At 44.6% G+C, this 22704-nt stretch overlaps 1 protein-coding gene across 3 annotated transcripts in view; it reads left to right on the forward strand.

Annotated features, from left to right (window-relative positions):
* Nucleotides 1–22704, forward strand: part of si:dkey-100n23.5 (uncharacterized) — a 112550-nt gene that overhangs the window by 33291 nt on the left and 56555 nt on the right. For all 3 annotated transcript variants that reach the window (XM_055644602.1, XM_055644601.1, XM_055644603.1), the window contains exon 6: nucleotides 18508–18595. In XM_055644602.1, the coding sequence (XP_055500577.1) occupies nucleotides 18508–18595 (88 nt within the window). The remainder of the gene's footprint in view (nucleotides 1–18507; nucleotides 18596–22704) is intronic.

The following is a 22704-nucleotide window of genomic DNA, read 5'->3' on the forward strand; positions in this document are numbered from 1 at the left end:
CTCCAGGGATGCTGCCTGACCTGAGTTGCTTCAGCATTTTGGGTCTATCTTTAGTCTAAACCTGCATCTGCAGTTCCTTGTTATTACATTATAGCACTGAATCTGTGTTGACTACAAAGTACAAATCCCTTGTTCTCCCTATAGGGCAATCAATCTCCGCCAGATTCCAGCAGCCACGTACTAACCAGTGGCAAGGTACAGCAGTCAATTAACCTATGAACCCCCAAGTCTTTATGATGTAGGAAAAATACTGTAGCACCTGGAGGAAATCCATGTGGTTTCAGCGAGAGCTTGTAAACAGACAGCACTCATGGTGGTGGTTGAACCTGGGTCACTGGAGCTGTATGGCAGCAGTAGCCCCACTAGCTGTTCCACCATGACATCCATGGGAATGCTTTTTGTTTGGTCTGCAGCCAAAAAAGCATTCTGATTTACACATTCCACTTTAACATCATATGTTGAAGCAAAAGGGTTAATGAGCACCAATCAATAGATAATATGAATCCTACCTTCAAACATGGAAACCTAGAAAATAGGTGCAGGAGTAGGATATGTGGCCCTTCGAGCCAGCACCGGCATTCAATATGATCACGGCTGTTCATCCAAAATCAGTACCTAGTTCCTGCTTTTTCCCCATATCCCTTGATCCTGTTAGACCTAAGAGCTATATCTAACTCTCTCTTGAAAACATCCAGTGAATTGGCCTCCACTGCCTTCTGTGGCAGAGAATTAAACATATTCACAACTCTCTGGGTGAAAAAGTATTTCCTCTTCTGAGTCCTAAATGGCCTATTCCTTATTCTTAAACTGTGACCCCTGGTTCTAGACTCCCCCAACATTGGGAACATTTTTCCTCCACCTAGCCTGTCCAATCCCCTAAGAATTTTATATGTTTCTAAAAGGTACCCTCTCATCCTTCTAAATTCCAGTGAATACAAGCCCAGTCAACCCATTCTTTCATCATACGTCAGTCCCGCCATCCCGGGAATTAACCTGGTGAACCTACGCTGCACTCCCTCAATAGCAAGAATGTTCTTCCTCAAATTAGGAGACCAAAACTGCACATAATACTCCAGGGCCCTGTACACCCTCAGTAGGACCTCCTTGCTCCTATACTCAAATCCTCTCGTTATGAAGGTCAACATGCCATTAGCTTTCTTCATTGCCTGCTGTACCTGCATGCTTACTTTTAGTGACTGATGTACAAGGACAAGCAGGTCTCGGGAGGGAGTGCTCGGGGATGAGGGGAAATGAGACGTGCCTGCGCATTTAGGGGCTATGGGTGAGTGTTGGAATATTGTGTTGGGGTATGGGTTGCATTGGGGGACCAGGCCTCCTGTGTGACTGGGACCCAAAGAGTCCCACTTAGTGGGAATCTGCCCAGTCCCAACAGTTTACCTAACACCATTTCCTGACTAATGTGGATTCCCTTCAGTTCCTCCCTCCCACTAGATCTTTGGTCCCGTAGTATTTCTGGGAGTTTGTTTGTGGCTTCCTTAGTGAAGACCGAATCAAAGTACTTGGGCTGCCATTTCCTTGTTTCCCATTATAAATTCACCTGTTTCTGACTGTAAGGTACCGACATTTGTCTTCAACTCCCCTGTCATGATTTAATTAGCGTTCCACTAACTAGCAACTTTTTTGGATTGCTGTAGAAAAGGGAAAGATTAAGGTGATATGAGATGCTAAGTTGCAGTGCTGAGGATTGTTTCTCATAAGAGAATGTAAGTAATAGCTGATTTTAAGATTATGGAAGCATTGTCAGAAGTAAACTAAAATTTCAAGTGTTTTTTGGCATGGGAATAAGAAAAGGAAGTGGTAGCTGGCTGTATTGTTGAATGGATCAGTCTGAAGAAATGTTCCGACCCAAAAAGTCACCTATTCCTTTTCTCCAGAGCTGCTGCCTGAATTGCTGAGTTACTCCAGCATTTTGTGTGTATCAAAGGGTCAAGAAGCGTGAATACTGAAGTGGAAATGATACGAAATTTTAAATAAAAAGCAGGGAATACCGATTCAATACAAAAGGGCATTGAAGATGGAGGTGTGAGTTATTGACTTTCACGCAAGAACAGACACCTGTCTGATAATATGCAATGTTGCTAACGAACCAGCCATTATGGCCTAAGTGTTAGAAAATGGTGTTTAAAGTCCTCTCTCCTTGGGTACATTTTCCTCCACATTTGCCATTACTTCCCCTCCTACACAGAATACATTTGATGTTAACTCTCCACCTCCACCAATGACACCTGTTTGCTGGAAGTGTGAACCTGAGAATGTTTTAAGCAGGGATGGAGGCAAAGTAGGACATGAGGGTAATAAGAACTAGAATCAGGATTGAGCCATTTAAATCCTTATACCTAACCTCCATTTAATAAACACTTTACGGATCATCTATCTCAGTACAACTTGCCTGCAATAACCTCATGTCCTTTGATTCATTAGAGATACAGCGCGGAAACAGGTCCAACGACCTAGTGAGTTCACGTTGATCAGCGATCACCCTGTATACTAGCACGATCCTACACACTAGCGATAATTTACAATTTTGCCAAAGCCAATTAACCTACAAACTCGTACGTCTTTGGGATGTGGAATGAAACTGGAGTACCCGGAAAAAAAGTACGTGGTCACAGGGAGAACGTACAAACTCGGTAAAGATAGCCCCCATAGTCAGGATCAAACCTAGGTCTCTGACGCTGTAAGGCAGCAACTCTACTGCTGTGCCACTGTGCCGCCCTAAATTTTTAATTCCTTTAATATCCAAAGATATGTTAATCTCTGACGTAAATATCCTCTGCAACTGACCCTCCTCCAAGATTCTCTTAGCTTGTGAAGAAATTCTTTCTCATGTCTGTGGTGAGTGGTCAAGCTCTTATTTGGAGACATTGATCCCAGACTCCAGTTGTTCCAGGAGAAACATCAACTCCGCATCTACCATGCCAAAACTCTTGTTGTGCATTTCAGTGAGATTTTTCCTTACTCTTCCACATTGACTTCAGAATGAGTACATGGCTAACCTCTCTTTAAACAACAAACCTGCCATCTTGGGTTCAAAGTTGGTAAACCTTCACTAAACCTTTATCACAAACAGATCCTTCCTTGGCGTAGGAGACCTGGACGGTTAGAGAGAACCAAAACTAGAATAACAATTACCAAATGTTTAGCAGTGCTAAATGGTGCTATTACTGCAACGCCACTGTGGATGGCTGAATCACAGGTGGCAATGAGACAGTTTACAGGAGAGAGATAGAACATTTGGCTGAGTTGTGCTGTAACACCAACCTCTCGTTCAGACTTCAGATTGACATTGACTTCAGAAAGAGGAAGTTGGCAGACCATGTGCAAGTTTCCATTGGTATGTCGGTGGTGGAGAGAGTTAGCAGCATCAAGTTCCTGGTCCTTAACATATCACATGACCTGTCCTGAGCCCAGCCCATAGATGTACTCACAAAGAAGGTTTGCTTCTGCCTCTACCTTCCTAGAAGAGATTTGATACGTCTTCAAGATCTTTGATGTGTATTAAGGTGATCAAGTATCATGCTTCTAAATTCCTGTGATGGTGAATCAATTGTCCTCCAGAATTTTCCCTTTAACATTTTCCTTAATGTCCTACGGGCAAGTTGTAGGATCCCGGGAATCCAACTAGGGAATCTGTACTGAACTGATTCCAAGGAAAACATATCCTCATTTAGATTCACTGTATGTACTATTCCAAATAAGGTTTCACCAAAGCTCGGCATGATCTCAGTGTCAAGCTGATGTAATCCTAACAATGAACAGTGAATTCCATTTATGAACATTTTAAATAGATGAAACGGTATCAGGAGGACATAGCAGTTTATTGATCAATACTGCTGAAGTAAGGAATATTAGAAAAATAAGGCACAAGGTGCTCGTGTAACTCAGCGGGTCAGGGAGCATCTCTGGAGAGCATGGATAGGTGATGTCTTGGGGCAGGACCGTTGTACACACAAAGGAATATTGGAGAAAGATGCCAGCTGATAACTGCATTGGAATGAATCAGAAACAGAAATCTTTAATGATATGTCAAAAACCCTGCTTCCACTGCGTAATACAGTGCCCTCCATAATGTTTGGGACAAAGACCCATCATTTAGTTATATGCCTCTGAACTCTAAAATTTGAGATTTGTAATAGAAAAAAATCACATGCGGCTAAAGGGCACATTGTCAGATTTTATTAAAGGCCATTTTTATAAATTTTGGTTTCATCATGTAGAAATTACAGCTGTGTTTATACATAGTCCCCCCATTTCAGGGCACCATAATGTTTGGGCCACATGGCTTCACAGGTGTTTGTAATTGCTCAGGTGTGTTTAATTGCTCCTTAATGCAGGTATAAGAGAGCTCTCAGCACCTTATCTTTCCTCCAGTCTTTCCATCACCTTTGGAAACTTTTATTGCAGTTTATCGACATGAGGACCAAAGTTGTGCCAATGAAAGTCAACAAAGCCATTATGAGACTGAGAAACAAGAATAAAACTGTTAGAGACATCAACCAAACCTTGTGCTTACCATGGCAAGAGCAAATGGAGGAGAGTAGGAACTGCCCAAGATCAAAGGCACACCCACTCATTTGTGAAACACGGTGGTGGGGGTGTTATGGCCTGGGCATGTATGGCTGCTGAAGGTAGCGTCACTTGGCGTCATTGACGATACAATTGCTGATGGTTGTAGCATAATGAATTCTGAAGTATTCAAAGTATTCAAAGGTTTTTATTAGTCACATTCACATACACCGAGGTGTAATGAAGTGAAATGCTTTTTGCCATTTTGCAGCATACAAAAAAAGAATACAGACATAACACCAATGAGAGTCTTAAACACAAAGAACATCCCCCCACAATGGCTCCCACCATGAGGGAAGGCACAAAGTCCAGTCCCCAACCCCAGTTCACCCATAGTCGGGCCTATTGAGGCCTCCACAGTTGCCTCTACGGAGGCCCGATGTTCCTGGCCGTTCTCGCCGGGTGGTGGTGCTCCGGCGTCGGGAGAGTCCTCACAGCGGCATGGGAACCCTGGAACGGCCGCCTCCGTACTGGAGGCCGCGGCTTCCGAAGCCGACAAGGCCGCGCCGGATGGAGCTCCACAACTGGCGATCTCGTCGCGAGATCCCAGGCTCCCGGTGTAAAGTTCGGCACCGCTGGCCGCTCCACAGTGCCGCAGCTCCGCGATGTTGTTCCCGGCGGTCTCAGCTCACCGGAGCTCCAGCACGGCGACCCAGGCAAGGCATCGCCCGCTCCACGATAGAGCTCCAGCGGTGTGCCGCCGCCGAAGCCGAGGTTCTGGGCGGTCCGCGACAGGAAACGCCGCTCCAGGCCCGCTGGTAGGCCGCGAGGATAGGTCGAAGCTGCAGCCCGGGGAAAAGCTGCCTCTCCGACCAGGTAGGGACCCTGAAAGGCAGTTTCCTTCTTTCCCCCTTATAGACACATCCTATCTGCTCAAGTTCAAATAAATGCCTCAAAACTCATTGGCCGGCAGTTCATTCTACAGCAAGACAATGATCCCAAACATACTGCTAAAGCAACAAAGTAGTTTTTCAAAGCTAACAAATAGTCGATTCTTGAGTGGCCAAGTCTGATCTGAACCCAATTGAGTATGCCTTTTACATGCTGAAGAAAAAACTGAAGGGGACTAGCCCCCAAAACAAGCATAAGCTAAAGATGGCTGCAATACAGGCCTACCAGAGGACTCCCTGCAACTGGCGATGTCCTTGAATCGCAGACTTCAAGCAGTCATTGAATGCAAAGGATAGGCAACAAAATACTAAACATGACTACTTTCATTTACATGACATTGCTGTGTCCCAAACATTATGGTGCCCTGAAATGGGGACTATGTATAAACACTGCTGTAATTTCTACATGGTGTAACGAAAATGTATAAAAATGGCCTTTATTAAAATCTGATAATGTGCACTTTAACCACATGTGATTTCTTTTTCTAATTCAAATCTCAAATTTTGGAGTACAGAGGAAAATAAATAAATGATGGGTCTTTGTCCCAAATATTATGGAAATACAGGGAATGGAAGGACATGGATCACGTATAGGCAGATGAGGTTAGTTTATCTTGGCATTATGTTCGGCACAGATAATGTTAATGTGCTGTACCTTTCTATGTTCTAGCTTTGTTCCAGATTTTCAGAATTTTGCTTTGTGTCCTTGCACCCAAATCCTTCTTAAAGAAAGATTTCAGCATGCTCATTTTAATCCGTATTGAAGAACATAAGAAATGTAAGACTATAAGATATCTTTTTTGACCCTTCAGTAACATCATGGCTGATTTTATTTTTTTGGACCTTGCATTTTTGGACCACAAATGCTTTCTGACCTGAAGAATATTTTTACCATTATCTCTTTTTATGTCATTGAGTATCTGAAGTTGGGCTTGAACCATGACAATAGACAATAGGTGCAGGAGTAGGCCATTTGGCCCTTCGAGCCAGCACCGCCATTCAATGTGATCATGGCTGATCTGAATTAAGAGATAAGGCTGATGCCGCTACAGGCAACAGAGTAGAGCTGCAGCATCACAGCCCCGTTTCCTTAACTCTGGTGTTGTCTGTGTGGTGTTTGCACTTTCTCCTGTGACTGTGGGTTTCGGCAGTGTGCCCCAATTTCCTCCTAAATCCTAAAGATGTGTGGGCTGGTTAATTGACAACTGTGAGTTGCCAGTAACGGGTGATGGAATCTGTGGGGAGTAGACGTTAATGTGAGGCGAATAACAACGGGATTTGTGTTAATATGCGCTTGATGGGCTGCATGAATTTGATGGGCTGAAGGGTTGGCTTCCACGCTGTATGACTCTGACTATGTTGCCTCCAATGCTAACATAGAAACATAGAAATTAGGTGCAGGAGTAGGCCATTCGGCCCTTCGAGCCTGCACCGCCATTCAATATGATCATGGCTGATCATCCAACTCAGTATCCCGTACCTGCCTTCTCTCCATACCCTCTGATCCCCTTGGCCACAAGGGCCACATCTAACTCCCTCTTAAATATAGCCAATGAACTGGCCTCAACTACCCTCTGTGGCAGAGAGTTCCAGAGATTCACCACTCTCTGTGTGAAAAAAGTTCTCCTCATCTCGGTTTTAAAGGATTTCCCCCTTATCCTTAAGCTGTGACCCCTTGTCCTGGACTTCCCCAACATCGGGAAACAATCTTCCTGCATCTAGCCTGTCCAACCCCTTAAGAATTTTGTAAGTTTCTATAAGATCCCTTCTCAATCTCCTAAATTCTAGAGAGTATAAACCAAGTCTATCCAGTCTTTCTTCATAAGACAGTCCTGACATCCCAGGAATCAGTCTGGTGAACCTTCTCTGCACTCCCTCTATGGCAATAATGTGTCCTTCCTCAGATTTGGAGACCAAAACTGCACGCAATACTCCAGGTGTGGTCTCACCAAGACCCTGTACAACTGCAGTAGAACCTCCCTGCTCCTATACTCAAATCCTCTTGCTATGAAAGCCAACATACCATTCACTTTCTTCAAGCTTAACGCTTGGAAAAGCTTGAGTAATGGGGAACTAAAACTTGATGGGACAGACAACACGGCCCTGCACTAACTGAAAATGTTATTGCGTTTAAAAAAATTTAAATGGTCGACTTTCTCGATATAAAAGTACATTATCAGAGTATTTGGAACTCAGGAATACAACAGGCATAATTTCAAATTATTAATTTTTAATGAAGCTAAATTCCTCATTTAAGACCTGGACCACCATGATTCAATGTTGTTAATTATTAATTGAGCCTTTTAATAGGAGATACGCATTTCTTGAATGTCTTTGCAGATTAGTGTAATAATTAATTTTCATATTAAACAGCAGCTCTAACCCTGAATAAACTGTTCATTTTCTAAATAGTTGTAGGCAGTCGTTGTGCATGTTCCTGTAATATTTTCGGTATTCAGTGGAATAGAATGTTTTAAAGGTAATTGGTTAATTGCAGCTAATGTGGACTGTTAATGAAAGGTAGCTAGCAAGTTCTATCTTGTAAGAACAGTAGCTTTGAGCAAAGCAAAATCTAAATTCAGCAAGAGCTGCTTTCAAAGGAAGTGGCCACCTGAAAATCTGAACTTCTCATTATTTTTCTATATTAGACTAGAGACCCATTAGGGATCTGTGTTGTAGGTATTAGAGTGTTGAATTTTATCCAGTGTTATTCGTTTATTGTAAATTGGAGGCTTCTATTTTTCCATAATCTGGATTGGCACCAAAAGTTTTTGAATGAGCAGAGGACTTACCTGGTACAAGTGCCTGCAGAAATGCAAAAGCCAAATCTGTTTTAATCCTGATAAGCAGCAGAAGAATCCAAATTGCTTTAAAATCCTGGCCGCAACCATATTCCCCAGCTACTGATTTACTGCCAAAGTTGAGGCTGAGCCAGGCGTTTTGCTATGTTTGACTGAGTTAAGCGTCTGGTGAAGAGGTTCACGTGTTGTATAAACGCTCAGTGTAATATTTAAACGATACAGCTTAACAATTAGTACAAAAGGGCAAGGTGTGTATTAACGTGTTGACTATGAGGTGAAGACTAGCTCCGTCGTCCCATTGCACCCTGCCAGCTGTTCATCCAGGCGGAGTTGATTGGTCGGCCCAGATCACGTCAGGTCCAAGCAAGTGCTCGAGCTCGACAAGCGACGGTTCAAGACCAAAGTGGCTCGGCCCGTCACATGACCCCCCCCCCCAGAAGGACCGTAATCTGGGCGCCGTACACCAGCTCGGCCGAGGAAGTTGCCAGGTCTTACTTTGGGGAAGTGCGTATACCTAGCATGACCCACAGCAATTCGTCCATCCAGTCTGGGCCCGTGAGCAGTACCTTGAGGGATGCCTTCGTGTGCCGGTGAAAACATTCCACTAGGCCGTTTGCTTGGGGGTGGTAGCAGCTTAGTGCCAAGCAGCCGGGCCATTGCTGACCACAGCTCGGAGGTGAACTGTACACCTCTGTCGGAGGAGGTGTCCACCAGCACGCCAATGCGGGCAATCCAGTGTGCGGTGAGGGCACGTACACAGATCGCATTCGAGATAGCCGAGAGCGGGACGGCTTCCAGCCATCTCATGAATCTGCCCCCATCCCAGAGGTGGGTGACACCTCTGGGATGGGGGCAGCGGTCCAACGATGTCGACGTGCATGTGGTCGAAACGCCAGTGTGTCAGGGCGAAGTTCTGTAGCGGCGCCTTGATGTGTCGCTGAATCTTGGTGGTTTGATATGGGATGCATATTTTGGCCCAGTTGCCGACCTGTTTGCGCAACCCGTGCCACTTGAATTTGGATACCATCAGTGCCTTTGTTGTCCGGATGGAAGGGTGAGCTAGGCCGTGAACCATGTCGAAAATCCGGCGGCACCAGGCAGCGGGGATGATAGGTCTTGGCTGTCCCGTAGACACGTCATAGAGGAGTGTGGTGTCAGCGGTGCCGAATCACACATCCTCCACAGCAGGCCTGAGATGGCGTCGCAGTAGATGAGCGTCTCTTCATCCTCTCGCTGGGCGGCTGCCACTGTCGTGTAGTCGACACCTGGGGCCAGGGCGTGGATGGCATTGATGTTGGTGCGGGCCAACACACCTGAGACCTGGTTGCTCTTGCCTGTGATGTGCTGGATGCAAGTTGTGTATTTTGTGATGTAGGTCAGGTGGCGCTGCTGTCGGGCTGACCAAGGATCAGACACTTTGGCTTGTGGTCAGTGAAAGCTGTGAAATCCCTGCCCTCGAGGAAGTAGTGGAAATGCCAGATGGCCAGCTTGTGAGCGAGGAGCTCTCGGTCGAAACGTTGTATTTCTGCTCGGAGTGGCGGGGGGGGGGGGGGGGGGGGGGGGGGGGGGGGTCAGGTGACGACTGAAAAGGGCGAGGGGCAGCCAGCTACCATTGATCAGTTGTTCCAGCATCCGCCCACGGCTGTGCCAGATGCGTCGACCGTGAGAGCTGTTGGTGCGTTGGCCTGTGGATGTACCAGCATTGTTGCCTTTGCCAGCGCCTCCTTGGCGATGTCGAACGCAGTCGTGGCCACGACGTCACAAATGAGCTCTTTCGGCTTGTTGACAAGGGCCTTGAACAGCGGTTGCATGATCCTGGCAGCTGCTGGCACGAAGTGGTGGTAGAAGTTGACCTCGCCGACAAACTCTTGGAGTCCCTTCACAGTAGAGGGTTTGGCAAACTTGCGAATGGTCTCGACCTTGGTCGGGAACGGGACCGCTCCATGCTGGTTGATGTGGTGGCCGAGGAAGTTGATGGCCTGGCCATGCTCGTTGAGCCTCTGGCAAAGCTACCAGAGATGTTCCTGGCGAGAGTGGCTGGCGACGAGGATGTCGTTGAGGTAGATGATCTCCAGCCCGCGGCCCACCGTGTCCATGAGCCGTTGGAAAGCTTGGGCGCCGTTCTTGAGGCTGAAAGGCATGCGCAGGAACTCAAAGTGCCCGAACGGGGTGATGAGGATGTCGTCTGGGGATGTCGTCTAGGTGGGCCGGAATCTGATGTTAGCCGCGTACCAGGTCGATCTTAGAAAATACCATGTCACCGTCCAGGTTTGCCGTGAAGACCTGGATGTGAGGGACAGGGTACCGGTCGGCTGTTGTGACCTCTTTGAGGCGGAAGTTGTCCCCACAGGGTCTCCAGCCCCCAGCCACTTTGTGGGCCATGTGAAGCGGGAATGCCCGAGGGCTGTCTGAGCGGTGCATTACGTCCATTTCCTCCATCTTGCGGAACTCGTCTTTGGCCAGTTGGAGCTTGTTGGGGGGCAGCCAACGTACGCGGGCATGGAGTGACGGTCCGGTGGTGGGGATTTGGTTGGGGGTGGCTGTTGTGAACTGGGGAGGTATGATGTCATGGAAATCGGCCAAGTTCCTGGTGTACTCGTTGTTGGAGAAGGTCACCGAGTCGAGATCGGGTGCAGTCAATTCGGCGTGGTGCTAGGCGATCGACTCGAACGTCTCAGAATTAACGAGACGTTGTCCTTCCACGTTGACCAGCACGGAGTGCGCCCGGAGGTAGTCGGTGCCCAGCAGCGGTTGTGAGACGTGGGCGATGGTAAAGATCCACTTGAAGCAACAGGAGTTGAAGTTGAGCAGGATTGTGTGGACCCCATATATTCTGAAATTGCTGCTGTTGGCGGCGGTTAGGGGAGGCCCCTTCTTTCTGGAACGCGTTTCGGTGTCAACGAGAAAACGCCGTCCCGTATGACGATCCCAGGTGTAGAGAAGGCGATGATTTTGGCCAGAAGCAGTTGCCACTACCGACGGCCGGCTGAGACGTTCCCGGATGCGTGCAAGACGGTCGTCATCGGCAGGCCTTGGAGCCCCACCTTTGGTGGTAGTGGCACCACTTGTCCTTGCTGGCGCCGTGGCCGACGTCGTTGCCACTCCTTCCGTGGAGACCAGGACCACCCGTATGACCTGCCGAGGCACCGCTGCCACCCGACTGATGGTGGCTCCACCCTGCTGTTTGGCCTGCCACAGCACGTCCGTCGGGGGTCTGTGAAATCATCATCCGCAAGGAGCAGGCGGACGTCATCAGGCATATGCTTGAGTAAGACCTGTTCGAAAAGGAGGCAAGTCTTGTGTCCATTAATCAGGGCGAGCATTTCGCTCATGAGCACAGATGGTAGCGGTTGCCAAGGTCATCCACGTGCAGGATTTTTGCCGCCCTGTCGCGGCGGCTGAGACCGAATGTGTCCTTAAGGAGTGTCTTGATCCCTTCGTACTTGTTGTCGGCTGGTGGCTGGCGAATGTAATCGATGAGAGGCCCGGTGTTTTCCTGGTCCAGCTCACTGACCACGTAGTGGTACTTGGTGATGTCGGCAGTTAACTGGCGGATGTGGAATTGGGCTTCGGCTTGTTCAAACCACAGTTGGGACTGTGATGTCCAAAAGCTGGGCAGTTTGAGTGAAACTGCGTTCTGCTGATCTGGGTTGTCTCCTCCAGGCATGATGAAATCCAAAAGAGGCCGTTTTGGATTGTCGGGGTCGCCACTAAAGAGGTTCATATGTTGTATAAATACTCAGTGTAATATTTAAACGATACAGCTCAACAATTAGTACAAAAGGGCAAGGTGTGTGTTAACGTGTTGACTGTGAAGTGAAGACTAGCTCTGTCGTCCACTGCACCCCGCCAGCTGTTCACCCAGGTCGGCGTTGATTGGTCGGCCCAGATCACGTCAGGTCAACGAGCGTGCTCGAGCTCGATGAACAACTGTTCGAGACCAAAGTGGCTAATAATAATTAATAGCATAGTATCTCCACATAACCAAGATAGTTTATTGTACGTCTCTCTCTCTGCAACAGTGTCAAATTCCACCCTTAGCCCATCTATGATTGAGATCTTCACCTCTGACTTTGATTACCTTAATGCTTTCTTAGCTAACCTCATCTTTTAATGCTCCATAAAATTGAACTCATTTCTAATAAGATGATAGACACAAAATGCTGGATAGGCAACATCTCAGACTGAAGAAGGGTGTCGACCCGAAACGTCACCCATTCCTTCTCTCCAGAGATGCTGCCTGTCCCGCTGGTTTACTCCAGCATTTTATGTCTAGCTTTGATTTAAACCAGCATCTGCAGTTCTTTCCTACACATCTAATAAGATGATCCCAGGATTACCATTGGTCTACATTGTCGAGGGGATAATGGGGGCAGTTAGTGAGAAAATAACAAAAGGTACGAGAGGAGGACAATTAGGAGAATTAGACCATAATCAGAGAAATGTAAAGCTTTCAAAGAGCAGAGCTATGGGACAGGCCCAATAGGCATATCCAACAACCTGAAGAAGGGTTTCGGCCCGAAACGTTGCCTATTTCCTTCGCTCCATAGATGCTGCTGCACCCGCTGAGTTTCTCCAGCTTTTTTGTGAACCTTTATACATCATTGTTTGAGTTCTCACTTTCTAACTCTCCTCATTTTATAATTTTTTTTTCAATTTTTCTCTCATTCTCTCTCCTTTCTTATCGACCGAATGACCTCTACAGCCTATTCCCGGTTCAAACCCGTCCTCCCTTTGTCCTACCAATCTGTATGCCACTCTCTGTAGCTTGTTTTCTTTCTTCTCCAGTTCTGACACAGGATCTTCAACCAGAAATGTTAGAGCTAAACACCAATGCTGTGTAATCTTATTTTGCATTACAAGCATATACAGGAAAATTACATTAATGTGTAAGTCGAGGAACAAGGCCAGGCAAAATAGCTCGAGGCCGGAGTAGATTCTTTCTCAGCTAGATATTCGGCTTATGACTTCATTTTGAACAATGAATGCTTGAATTCAGTCAGTGTACTCGAGTGTCGTAATACCGTGATGATATTTGTCAAGGGAGCTGTTTCCATTGTTTAAACAGTAAATACAGGAAATGAAGAAACAGGACAGCTTGTTGTGAATGAATCAGCTCGAGCTGGAAACTGACAATATTGATCTGAACATTGTGCTCCTTTAGCTAGTATACCAGAGGTAATGGAACTTTTATCCAATAGTTCATTGGACCAGAATTGCACAAAGTTAAAGGTCCTAAGTTATAAAACAGTTCATATTTTTTTAAGAAGGTTGGATGCTGACTTTTAGTGAAATATCAGATAAACGGTTTTGAATCCTTAAAGCAAAATACTGCTGGTACTGGAAATGCAGAACAATTAAAAAAAAATGCTGGAAACATTCCATAGGTTAGGAGGTATTTGGAGAGAAAAAAACGATTTATTGTTTTATGTCCAATCTTTCCTCGGAACTGATAAATATTGGAGATAAACTAGTTTTAATATGTCCAAAAAGAGTCCGGAGAGGGTGGAACACATGGGGAAAGAAAGGAGGGATTAAATGACAAGCAAAACGAGGTCTAAATGTGAACAACCAATTAATTTCCTGAAAGTTGTTGAAATTAATGTTATATTTGGATGAATGATACGGTGCTGTTTCACATGCTTACGTTGAGCTTTAGTGGAACAGGAGAAGATGCCTAAGACACAAATGTCAAGAGTGAGAATTGGGCAAATATCCATAGTAACAGATGTGTAGGAAGAAACTACAGATGCTGGTTTACACCAAAGATAGACACAAAATGCTGCGGTAACTCAGCGGGACAGGCAACATCTCTGGATTATTATTATTTTATCCTTCAGATGTGTTTGGGGTCCAAGGTAGAATGGAAGAAGTTTAAAAGAAAAGGTTCTTCCCCTCTTGTGATTGTGCACAAAGATGCCATGGAAAGAGGAATAAAATTGGGAGTCTTGCAGTGAAATGGCTCCAGAACATGGAAAGGGGAGTGGAGGCATGTGGTGGCATTTTGTTTGGAGCTGGGAATAGTATAATGTCACAGAATATGCAAAAAGGTCGCTGAAAATTTGGTCCATGGGTGCTAGTAGTGTGGTTCTGAGAGTAGGGAAAGATTGGGGACAGGTAAGTGAGAAGTTAAGAGTGGTAATTTAATGTGCAGTCTTTCAACTGGATTATGCTGTGCCATCCATCCCTTATGGAACAAATTGTACAGAAGAATAGATTTCGACCACAAGTTAAATAGATCTGCACAGAATGACCTCAAACCAAGATGTGTAAAGGAGATTGTGCGTACTGTCTACAGAACAGAAACAGAATGGTAGAAGGACTCAGCCAGATAAGCAATGTCTGTGAACAATGAAACCAGCTAACATTCAAGTGGAAGACCTTTCATTAGAACTGAGAAAGAGAGAAAATAAGTAACAACAATGGTAGAGGCAGGTAATGGGGAGAAGAAGAAAGGAATTGTCTGAAATTGGGTGAACTAATGTTGCCATTGAATGGGCAGTTCAGGTCCTTGGTCTGTATAATGTTGTGCAGTCTAGCCTGCTGTGACATACTGAGCATAGCTGCCTAACAGAGCTGGTCCTCACCCTCAACAACTTCTTCTTTGACTCCTCCCACTTCCTCCCAAGTCCAAGGCGTGGCTATGGGCACCCGCATGGGCCCCAGCTCTGCCTGCCTCTTTGTAGGCTACGTTGAACAATCCCAGGCGTACGCTGGCCATATCTCCGAACTCTATATATCTATTAAATTGATGACTGCATCGGTACTACCTCCTGCACCCATGCAGAACTCATGGACTTCATCAACTTCACCACCAATTTTCATCCTGCACTCAAATTTACTTGGACCATCTCCGACATCTCCCTCCCCTTTCTTAATCTCACAGTCTCAATCATGGGAAATAGACTATTGACTGACATCTATTACAAACCCACTGACTCTCTCGACTACACTTCTTCCCACCCTGCTTCCTGCAAAGACTCTATCCCCTACTCCAAATTCCTCCGCCTACACCGCATCTGCGCCCAGATGAGGTGTTCCATACTAGAACTTCCGAGATGTCCTCATTCTTTAGGGATCGGGGGTTCCCCTCCCCCATCATAGATGAAGCCCTCACTCGTGTCTCCTCGGTACACTGCAACTCCGCCATTGTTCCCCCTCCCCTAGTCGAAACAGAGACAGAGTCCCCCTCGTCATTACTTTCCACCCCATCAGCCGTCACATACAACACATAATCCTCCGAAATTTCCGTCATCTCAAACGAGATCCCACCACTAGTTACATTTTCCCATCTCCACCCAGTTCCGCCTTCCGCAGAGACTGTTCCCTCTGCAACTCCCTGGTTAACTCATCCTTTGCCACCCAAGCCACCCCTTCCCCAGGTACCTCCCCCTGCAACCGCAGAAGATGCAACACCTGTTGCTATACCTCCTCCCTCGACTCTGTCCAGCGACCCCGACAGTCCTTTCAGGTTAGGAATGGTTCACTTGCACCTCCTCCAAATGTACTGTGTTGTTCAAGATGTGGACACATCGGAGACCAGCTTGGGCGAGTTTTGCGGAACACCTTCTGTCAGCCCACCTGAACCAACCTTGGCAAGCACAAATAAAGAAAGGTTATCAACCAGAGATTAATGAATCCTGCAGGCTGCACCAGGCCCATATAAAGGTGGTCTTCGAGCCAATGCTCAATGGTTTATTTATTATCACGTGTACCCAGATACAGTGAAATTATTTTTTTTGCACACAGATTAGGCCACTTTGTAACAGTGCAGGGGGTCAGAGTAGGTGTGGAATGGTGAATTAAAATGGCAGACACTCGGAAGCTTAGAGTCACTTCTGTGGACTGTTGGAGTTCATTAAAACGTATCAACCATGATTATGACATAGTTCCAAGAATGGATTAGGTAGAGTGTTACAGGAAGAGGTAGAGATTTATGTTGTACAAAAAAAACCTATAAACTGCAATAGTATCTCACTGCATGTATAAGAACACAATACATTGAAGGTCCACAATTTCACATGAACTACAAATGAATAATCTACAATATTCTGAAATCATTTTGTTATATTAATAAATCACCCTTTTCTGCTAAATTGCCAAACAAAATGGATGCATTAAAAAGCATTCAATGTCTCCGCCTTATGAAACATGAACTACCATCATTTTAGCAAATGCATTCAATACTTCTTTACAAAACTTCTCAAAATTTTTGAAAGAATACCCCTTATAACGCAGAACAACCGAAGAAGTGTTTTTGTGTAGGTTCTGTTCTGAGTGGTTATGTATTTTAGGAAATTTGTTACAGACATTAAAGCTACACAGGAATAATTAATTGTCTGCCCAACATCCACACAAAACATTATGCACTACTTTAAATCACCTTATGAGATTAGCTCATCCAGTATTAACGTAAGATTTCAGTACTATGTTGTATTTGACATGGCAAAGGTCAATTGTTAACTTCTCCCTCGTATAATAGTTCCTTCCTCTCTGTCCCAGGCCTTTCTGAGTTTAAAGTTTTCATGCTTGAGGCCTTTGCTTCTTACTGACTGCTAATAAATATGCTCAGAGTGACTACTGTGTCTCTATTTCCTCTCCCAATCCATGTGACAAATCACTAAGTTGCTGCTTCACTAAGCCAGCACACACTGAATCGTAACTTCCATATTAGGCACAGCAGTCTACAGTGATTACCTAAAGCTCAATAATGTGCAGTGATTTTGATTAACTGTAATTGTCAATGTAAACTCCCAGCAATAATGCTTCCATCCATTTTAATATTTCTTTCTACTAAAGTTGTAAACTTTATTAATTGAGCTCAGTAAGAATTTTATGATTGATTATTCAGGCATAACCCTGATAGTGCACTGAATGAAACAGAACCAATCGCCCTGTTTTAACAAGCAGAATTAGGAGCACAAGACATATATTTTGAGTTTATTTGACTTCGGGGATATATTGGCTTTAATTTGGTATCAATTTCTTTAACGCTACAGTTTTTCAAAGTCGGAGTTATTAATAAACCTAGATTTTAAATAAGATTTGTTACTGTTGTAGCAATTCTTGCACATTCTTTGTCAACTCCTGGAACTGGTTTCAGTGTTTTTTTCTACATTTAATGGTATACGTTAAATTATCTTTTTATGGTATAAATGTAATTCCTAGGTAAGACGGATCATTTTTAGACAAATCTCTCACATTCACAAAATAAATCAAAATGGGTTTACAAGTTTTGTCAGGCATATTGAAAATTATTGTATGTAACTGTGTCATAAATACTCAAAATGGTTAAATATTTTCTTCGGCTTTGTGTACAGTTCTTTCTGCACGAGTGAAGCCCAGAATGCAGGAGTCCAAAGCATAGAATCATAAGAGCTTAGAGAAGATCTAAGAGATTTGAATGGAAAGAATGACTGCAGTGCAAATGTTGAAAAGCTTTTAATATAGAGAGTTTCTTGATGAGTAGCGGCACATTGACGCAGCTGGTAGTGCTGCAACCTCACAGCGCTAGAGACCCGGGTTCGATCATGACCTCTGGTGCTGTCTGTGTGGAGTTTGCACGTTCTCCCTGTGACATCGTGGAGTTTTTCTGGGTGCCCTGGCTTCCTCACATAGGTTTGTAGGTTATTTGATAAGTTGTTAGGTAAGTTGCCTCTTATGCGAAGGGAGTGAATACAAAAGTGGATAGTCTGAAATGCACACCGTGGAAAAGGTTGTAGAAACAGATTCCATTGTGGGTTTCCAAAACCAATTGTAGATGTATTGAAGAGGTTGAACTGCAGTGTTAAAAGGTAAACTGGAAACATTCAAGAGTTGGCACAGGCCAGCTGTGTCATTAATTTGAGGAAAGAGAGGGAAACATAATTTCTGTTTCTTCAGATGACTCCAGTATTGGTGCAAAATTACTTTAAAAGTGATTTTTAAATATAAACAACTTTCAGTTAATATAGCAGGATTTCTGTACCTTGTACTGGTCTGATGTAATGTGGAGTATAATGATTCAGTTGGAATTTAATTATCTAATTCAAAAAAATCAGCATCTTTATTTTCTTGGCGGGAAAATTTACTTGCCAGGTGTATGATTTTGCAGCTGTTCATTTAATTGTGCAGCTGACTTTCAGAAATCTCTCTGGTACTGGAAGCAAGTTAGAAAATAATCCTTTAGGCATAAATTTGTAAGTGCACTTTCCCTTTTAATATTCAATTCATTCACTGTTTCTATACAGACTGGTGTTCCCTGGCATGGGTTTGTTGCATTACGGCCAACCTGTATTTCAACTTGGTGAAAGAAACCAGAACAGAACATCTCGCAGCGTGAGTGTTAAATAACATGTTTATTTTCTTTTTGTGCTTCCTTTTGAGAATTAAGAACATTTGATAAGAAGTATACTAACTGTCACTGTCTTGGTACAAACATAAAATCACAGAAAGCAAACATGCTAGTGCACCAATCTGTTCAGAAGGCACGTTGTAATTGGCCTTTAATGCAAGAGGTTTTAGGTACAGGTGCAAGAATACCTTGTTCCAATTATACATGGCTTTGGTAAGATCACAGCTGGAGCGTTATGTACTGTTTTAATCTACTGATCTAAGAATTAATATACTTGTCATATAGGGAGTGCAGCAAAGGTTCAACGGGCTGGTTTTAGGGATATCAGGACTGTCTTATGAGGAGAGAATGGATCAACTAGACCTGTATTCATCTGGGTTTTGGGGCCTTGGATCGAGTAGAGAGGAGAGGTAAAACGACAAGTGTAGCATTTCCTGCAGGTGCAAGGGATAGTGCCGGGGGAGGGGGTGGTTTGGGTAGGGCACAAGAAGTCTTTCCAGGTGAGGCAGATGTTCACCTGCGCCTCCTCCAACCTAATCTATTGCATCCGCTGCCCTAGGTGTCAACTGCTCTACATCAGTAAGACCAAGCGCAGGCTTGGCGATCGCTTCGCCCAACACCTCTGCTCAGTTCGCATTAACCGACCTGATCTCCCGGTGGCCCAGCATTTCAACTCCCCCTCCCATTCCGAATCTGACCTTTCTGCCCTGGGCCACCTCCATGGCCAGAGTGAGTCCACCGCAAATTAGAGGAGCAGCACCTCATATTTCGCTTGGGCAATTTACACCCCAGTGTTATGAACATTGACTTCTCCAATTTCAGGTAGTCCCTGCTTTCTCCCTCCTTCCGCTCCCCTTCCCAGCTCTCCCACAGCCCACTGTCTCCGCCTCTTCCTTTCTTCTTCCCGCCACCCCCACATTAGTCTGAAGAAGGGTCTTGACCCGAAACTTCATCTATTCCTTCGCTCCATAGATGTTGCCTCACCCGCTGAGTTTCTCCAGTATTTTTGTCTACTTTGGATATAGTTATCTCATTTTGCTTCATAATAAGGGCCACAATGTTGCCAAAAATAACTTATTTCACCCAACAATTTTGAATACTTACCCATCTAACCTGTTGCACTTATTTTGTGAGCCATATCACCAAATTACCTTTCTTTTCTACTTTCTTTGCCTCTCTCATCCACCTTTTAAAATGTTGGCTGTTCTCTGTGTCACCCTACTGTGCTTTTCTCCTTGAAAAAAGCATCTGACCACCTTTCCTTCAGTCTTTGCCCACAAGACATCCTTAATTTCCATTGCAGGTCCCTCAGTTGACACTCATCAAAATGCTTGGCTGCTAAAATTAATTATAATTTCACTTTCAACTTCTCGCCCTCCATCTTTAACTCTAATAGTATAAATGAGGAACCTGTAGACTACTTCATATCAAGACATAATTCATACTTCATTGACTGCTGTTTAATTTTGAATTTTGGGCAAAACTGTGAAAGGATCTGCAGCTGAATGTTTCTGGTGGAATGCATGGATGATTGGTCGTTAGTGAGTCACTGCACCCTGCGAGATGTTAGATTAAGTGCCCTCCCTGAACCTGGGAACTGGTTTGTTTTGTTTAACATGTATCAGTTTTGATTACAGTAGAATGTAGCAATGTCACAATTACGTTTTAACTCATTCAAGCTATTACCCTGGACACTTCCACAGCAATCCAGACGTTAGAATTGTTTTAAATTCCACGATTTGCTCGATTAGATTCTGTCTTGAAGTTTTATAATGTTGTCGAATATTTCATGAGCGGTGGACTTGAAGTGCAGATATTTATCGCTTTTGAAATATCAGTATTACAACAGTGACTTTATTTGAAGAAAATGTCATTAACAGTGTACATTGAGGCAAGAAGGGCACAAAAGTTATTTAATTGCCTTTTCTTTTTGGACCTGTTAATGTTCTGTATGAAAATAAACCGTCCACGTGGAAAAGGTGCTTGCTGGTAAAACTAGTTCTTATCATCTTATTCATGGTTAGGATTAATTAGTGTTGACGGTGTATGCTCTGCTGAAAGTGCGCAGAGTAAACTAAGGAGATTGTTACGTGTTTCCCGAGTTAATCTAGACAGTTAATCCACATGGTGATAAAGCTGTTCAATATGACTGCGTACAACTTGATACCTGATTGCAGTGAAAGCAGGGTGTTCAAAGTATTTATTTTAGATATTCTCATTTTACTTTCTGATTATAGTCATTACTTGGAAGTAGAAAGTTCTCTGCACACTACAATAACTCCCAGAGGAATCATCGCACGAGTTAATTGTGGAGTTAGTGGTGGACTTTAGGAGGAGAGGAACACCCCTGCCCCCTGTCTCCATCAAGGATGTGGATGTACAGTTTACCAAGGTGTATAAGTACCTTGCAGTTTACCTGGACCGTAAACTGGACTGGTCCAGGAACGCTGAAGCACTGTATAAGAAGAGACAGAGCCCTATGCACTTTCTGAGAAGGCTCCGCTCTTTCAATGTCTGCAGTAAGATGCTGCAGATGTTCCACCAATCGGTGGTGACCAGTGCCATCTTCTTCGCTGTTGCGTGCTGGGGTAGCAAGGCACAGGCCACGGACAGCAATAGAATTAACAAGCTCATCAGGAACGCTGACTCTGTCCTAGGGGTGGAGTTAGATTCACTGGAGATTGACTTGGAGGGGAGGATGCTCCTCAAACTACAGAGCATCTTGGACAATACAGCTCACCCCTTCCATGACACACTGGTCAACCTGAGATGCACCTTCAGCAACAGACTGGTTCCACCAAGTTGCAGCACAGAATGATACAGGAGATCCTTCTTTCCTGTAGCTATCAAACTGTACAACTCCTCCCCTTTCTGTGATGGGGTAGACTGACTGCCCTCTTCCCAATCTTCGCACATCCCCAATCCTGGACTTTCCACTTGTCACTTTAATTTCATGTTTCATAATGATTGTTGGCAGACCAATTTCCCTCCTGGGATAAAGTGCTATTGTGTCGTAGCACCAGTTTGAGTCTTCTGGCCTATACACTGATTATCCCTATGGCTTGTGTAATTTAAATTATAGACACAGAAACATTTTTCTCTTGAGGATCTGTGTCCAAGTGGAGGTGGTTTAACACTGACTATCCCACAGGACTTGTACGACCAATAAGGACATTTTTTAATATTTTCCTGTCTGGTTTTAAAAGATCCTTGAGATAAAAAGTAAATCTGCCAGCCACTGTGACATGTATTTCACCTCTGAGACATTTCTTCAATTGCATGGGAAGTGACATTGTAAGGGTCTGCTTGAGTACAAATGGAACAGTGGATTTTTGCAATCTTTTAGCTTAACCAAATCAAAGTATTAAAAAGTAGTTGTGTTTATTATTGTCATGTGTGCCGAGATACAGTGAAAAACTGTTTTGCACGCTATCCAGTCAAATCATACTATACATGAGCACAACCATGCACAAGTGGATGAGTTGAATACAATGGAATAATTGTAGTGGATAACAGATTCTCTTCTGGGATTGCACGCAAAGAGTCTCCAACCCCTGGCGCTATCTTATATCTATCATTGAAGAAAACATGCAGTTATTTTCTCACTCTTGTAACTTTAAGGCCCAGTGTTTTGTTGGCACTGGGTGAATGCGGCAATATCATTGCTGTAGGTGTGGGCCTGGCCCAGTGTGATGCTGACAGTTCCTTTCACGGTTGCAGCAGCTCCGTGCAACTGTTGCAGGCTGTGCTTGAATCGCTCACTCACCTGGCTGCTGTAGGATTTTCAACGGCCACCTCATCTTCCCAACCACGTTGGCTGAAGGGAAACATGAGCTGCGGCCTCCTACGACTGCCCCTCTTCCATGCATCAAGATCACCATTGTCCCCTTGAGGAACAGTATAAACCTTCCCGGACTGACTCCGAGACTTCAGACCACTTTCTGAGGGTGGGAGAAAGTGAGCTCGCAGACCATTCGTGGCCACTAAATTTCGCTTTTGCCTTCGACCATGCAGTAAAGCAGCAAAGCAGAGATATTATTCCTATGTTGCTGCTCATATTTACTCCTTAATCAACAATGCTAATGTTGAGCTT

The sequence above is a fragment of the Leucoraja erinacea genome, chromosome 13 (genome assembly GCF_028641065.1).
Source record: "Leucoraja erinacea ecotype New England chromosome 13, Leri_hhj_1, whole genome shotgun sequence".
NCBI classification, from domain to species: domain Eukaryota; kingdom Metazoa; phylum Chordata; class Chondrichthyes; order Rajiformes; family Rajidae; genus Leucoraja; species Leucoraja erinaceus.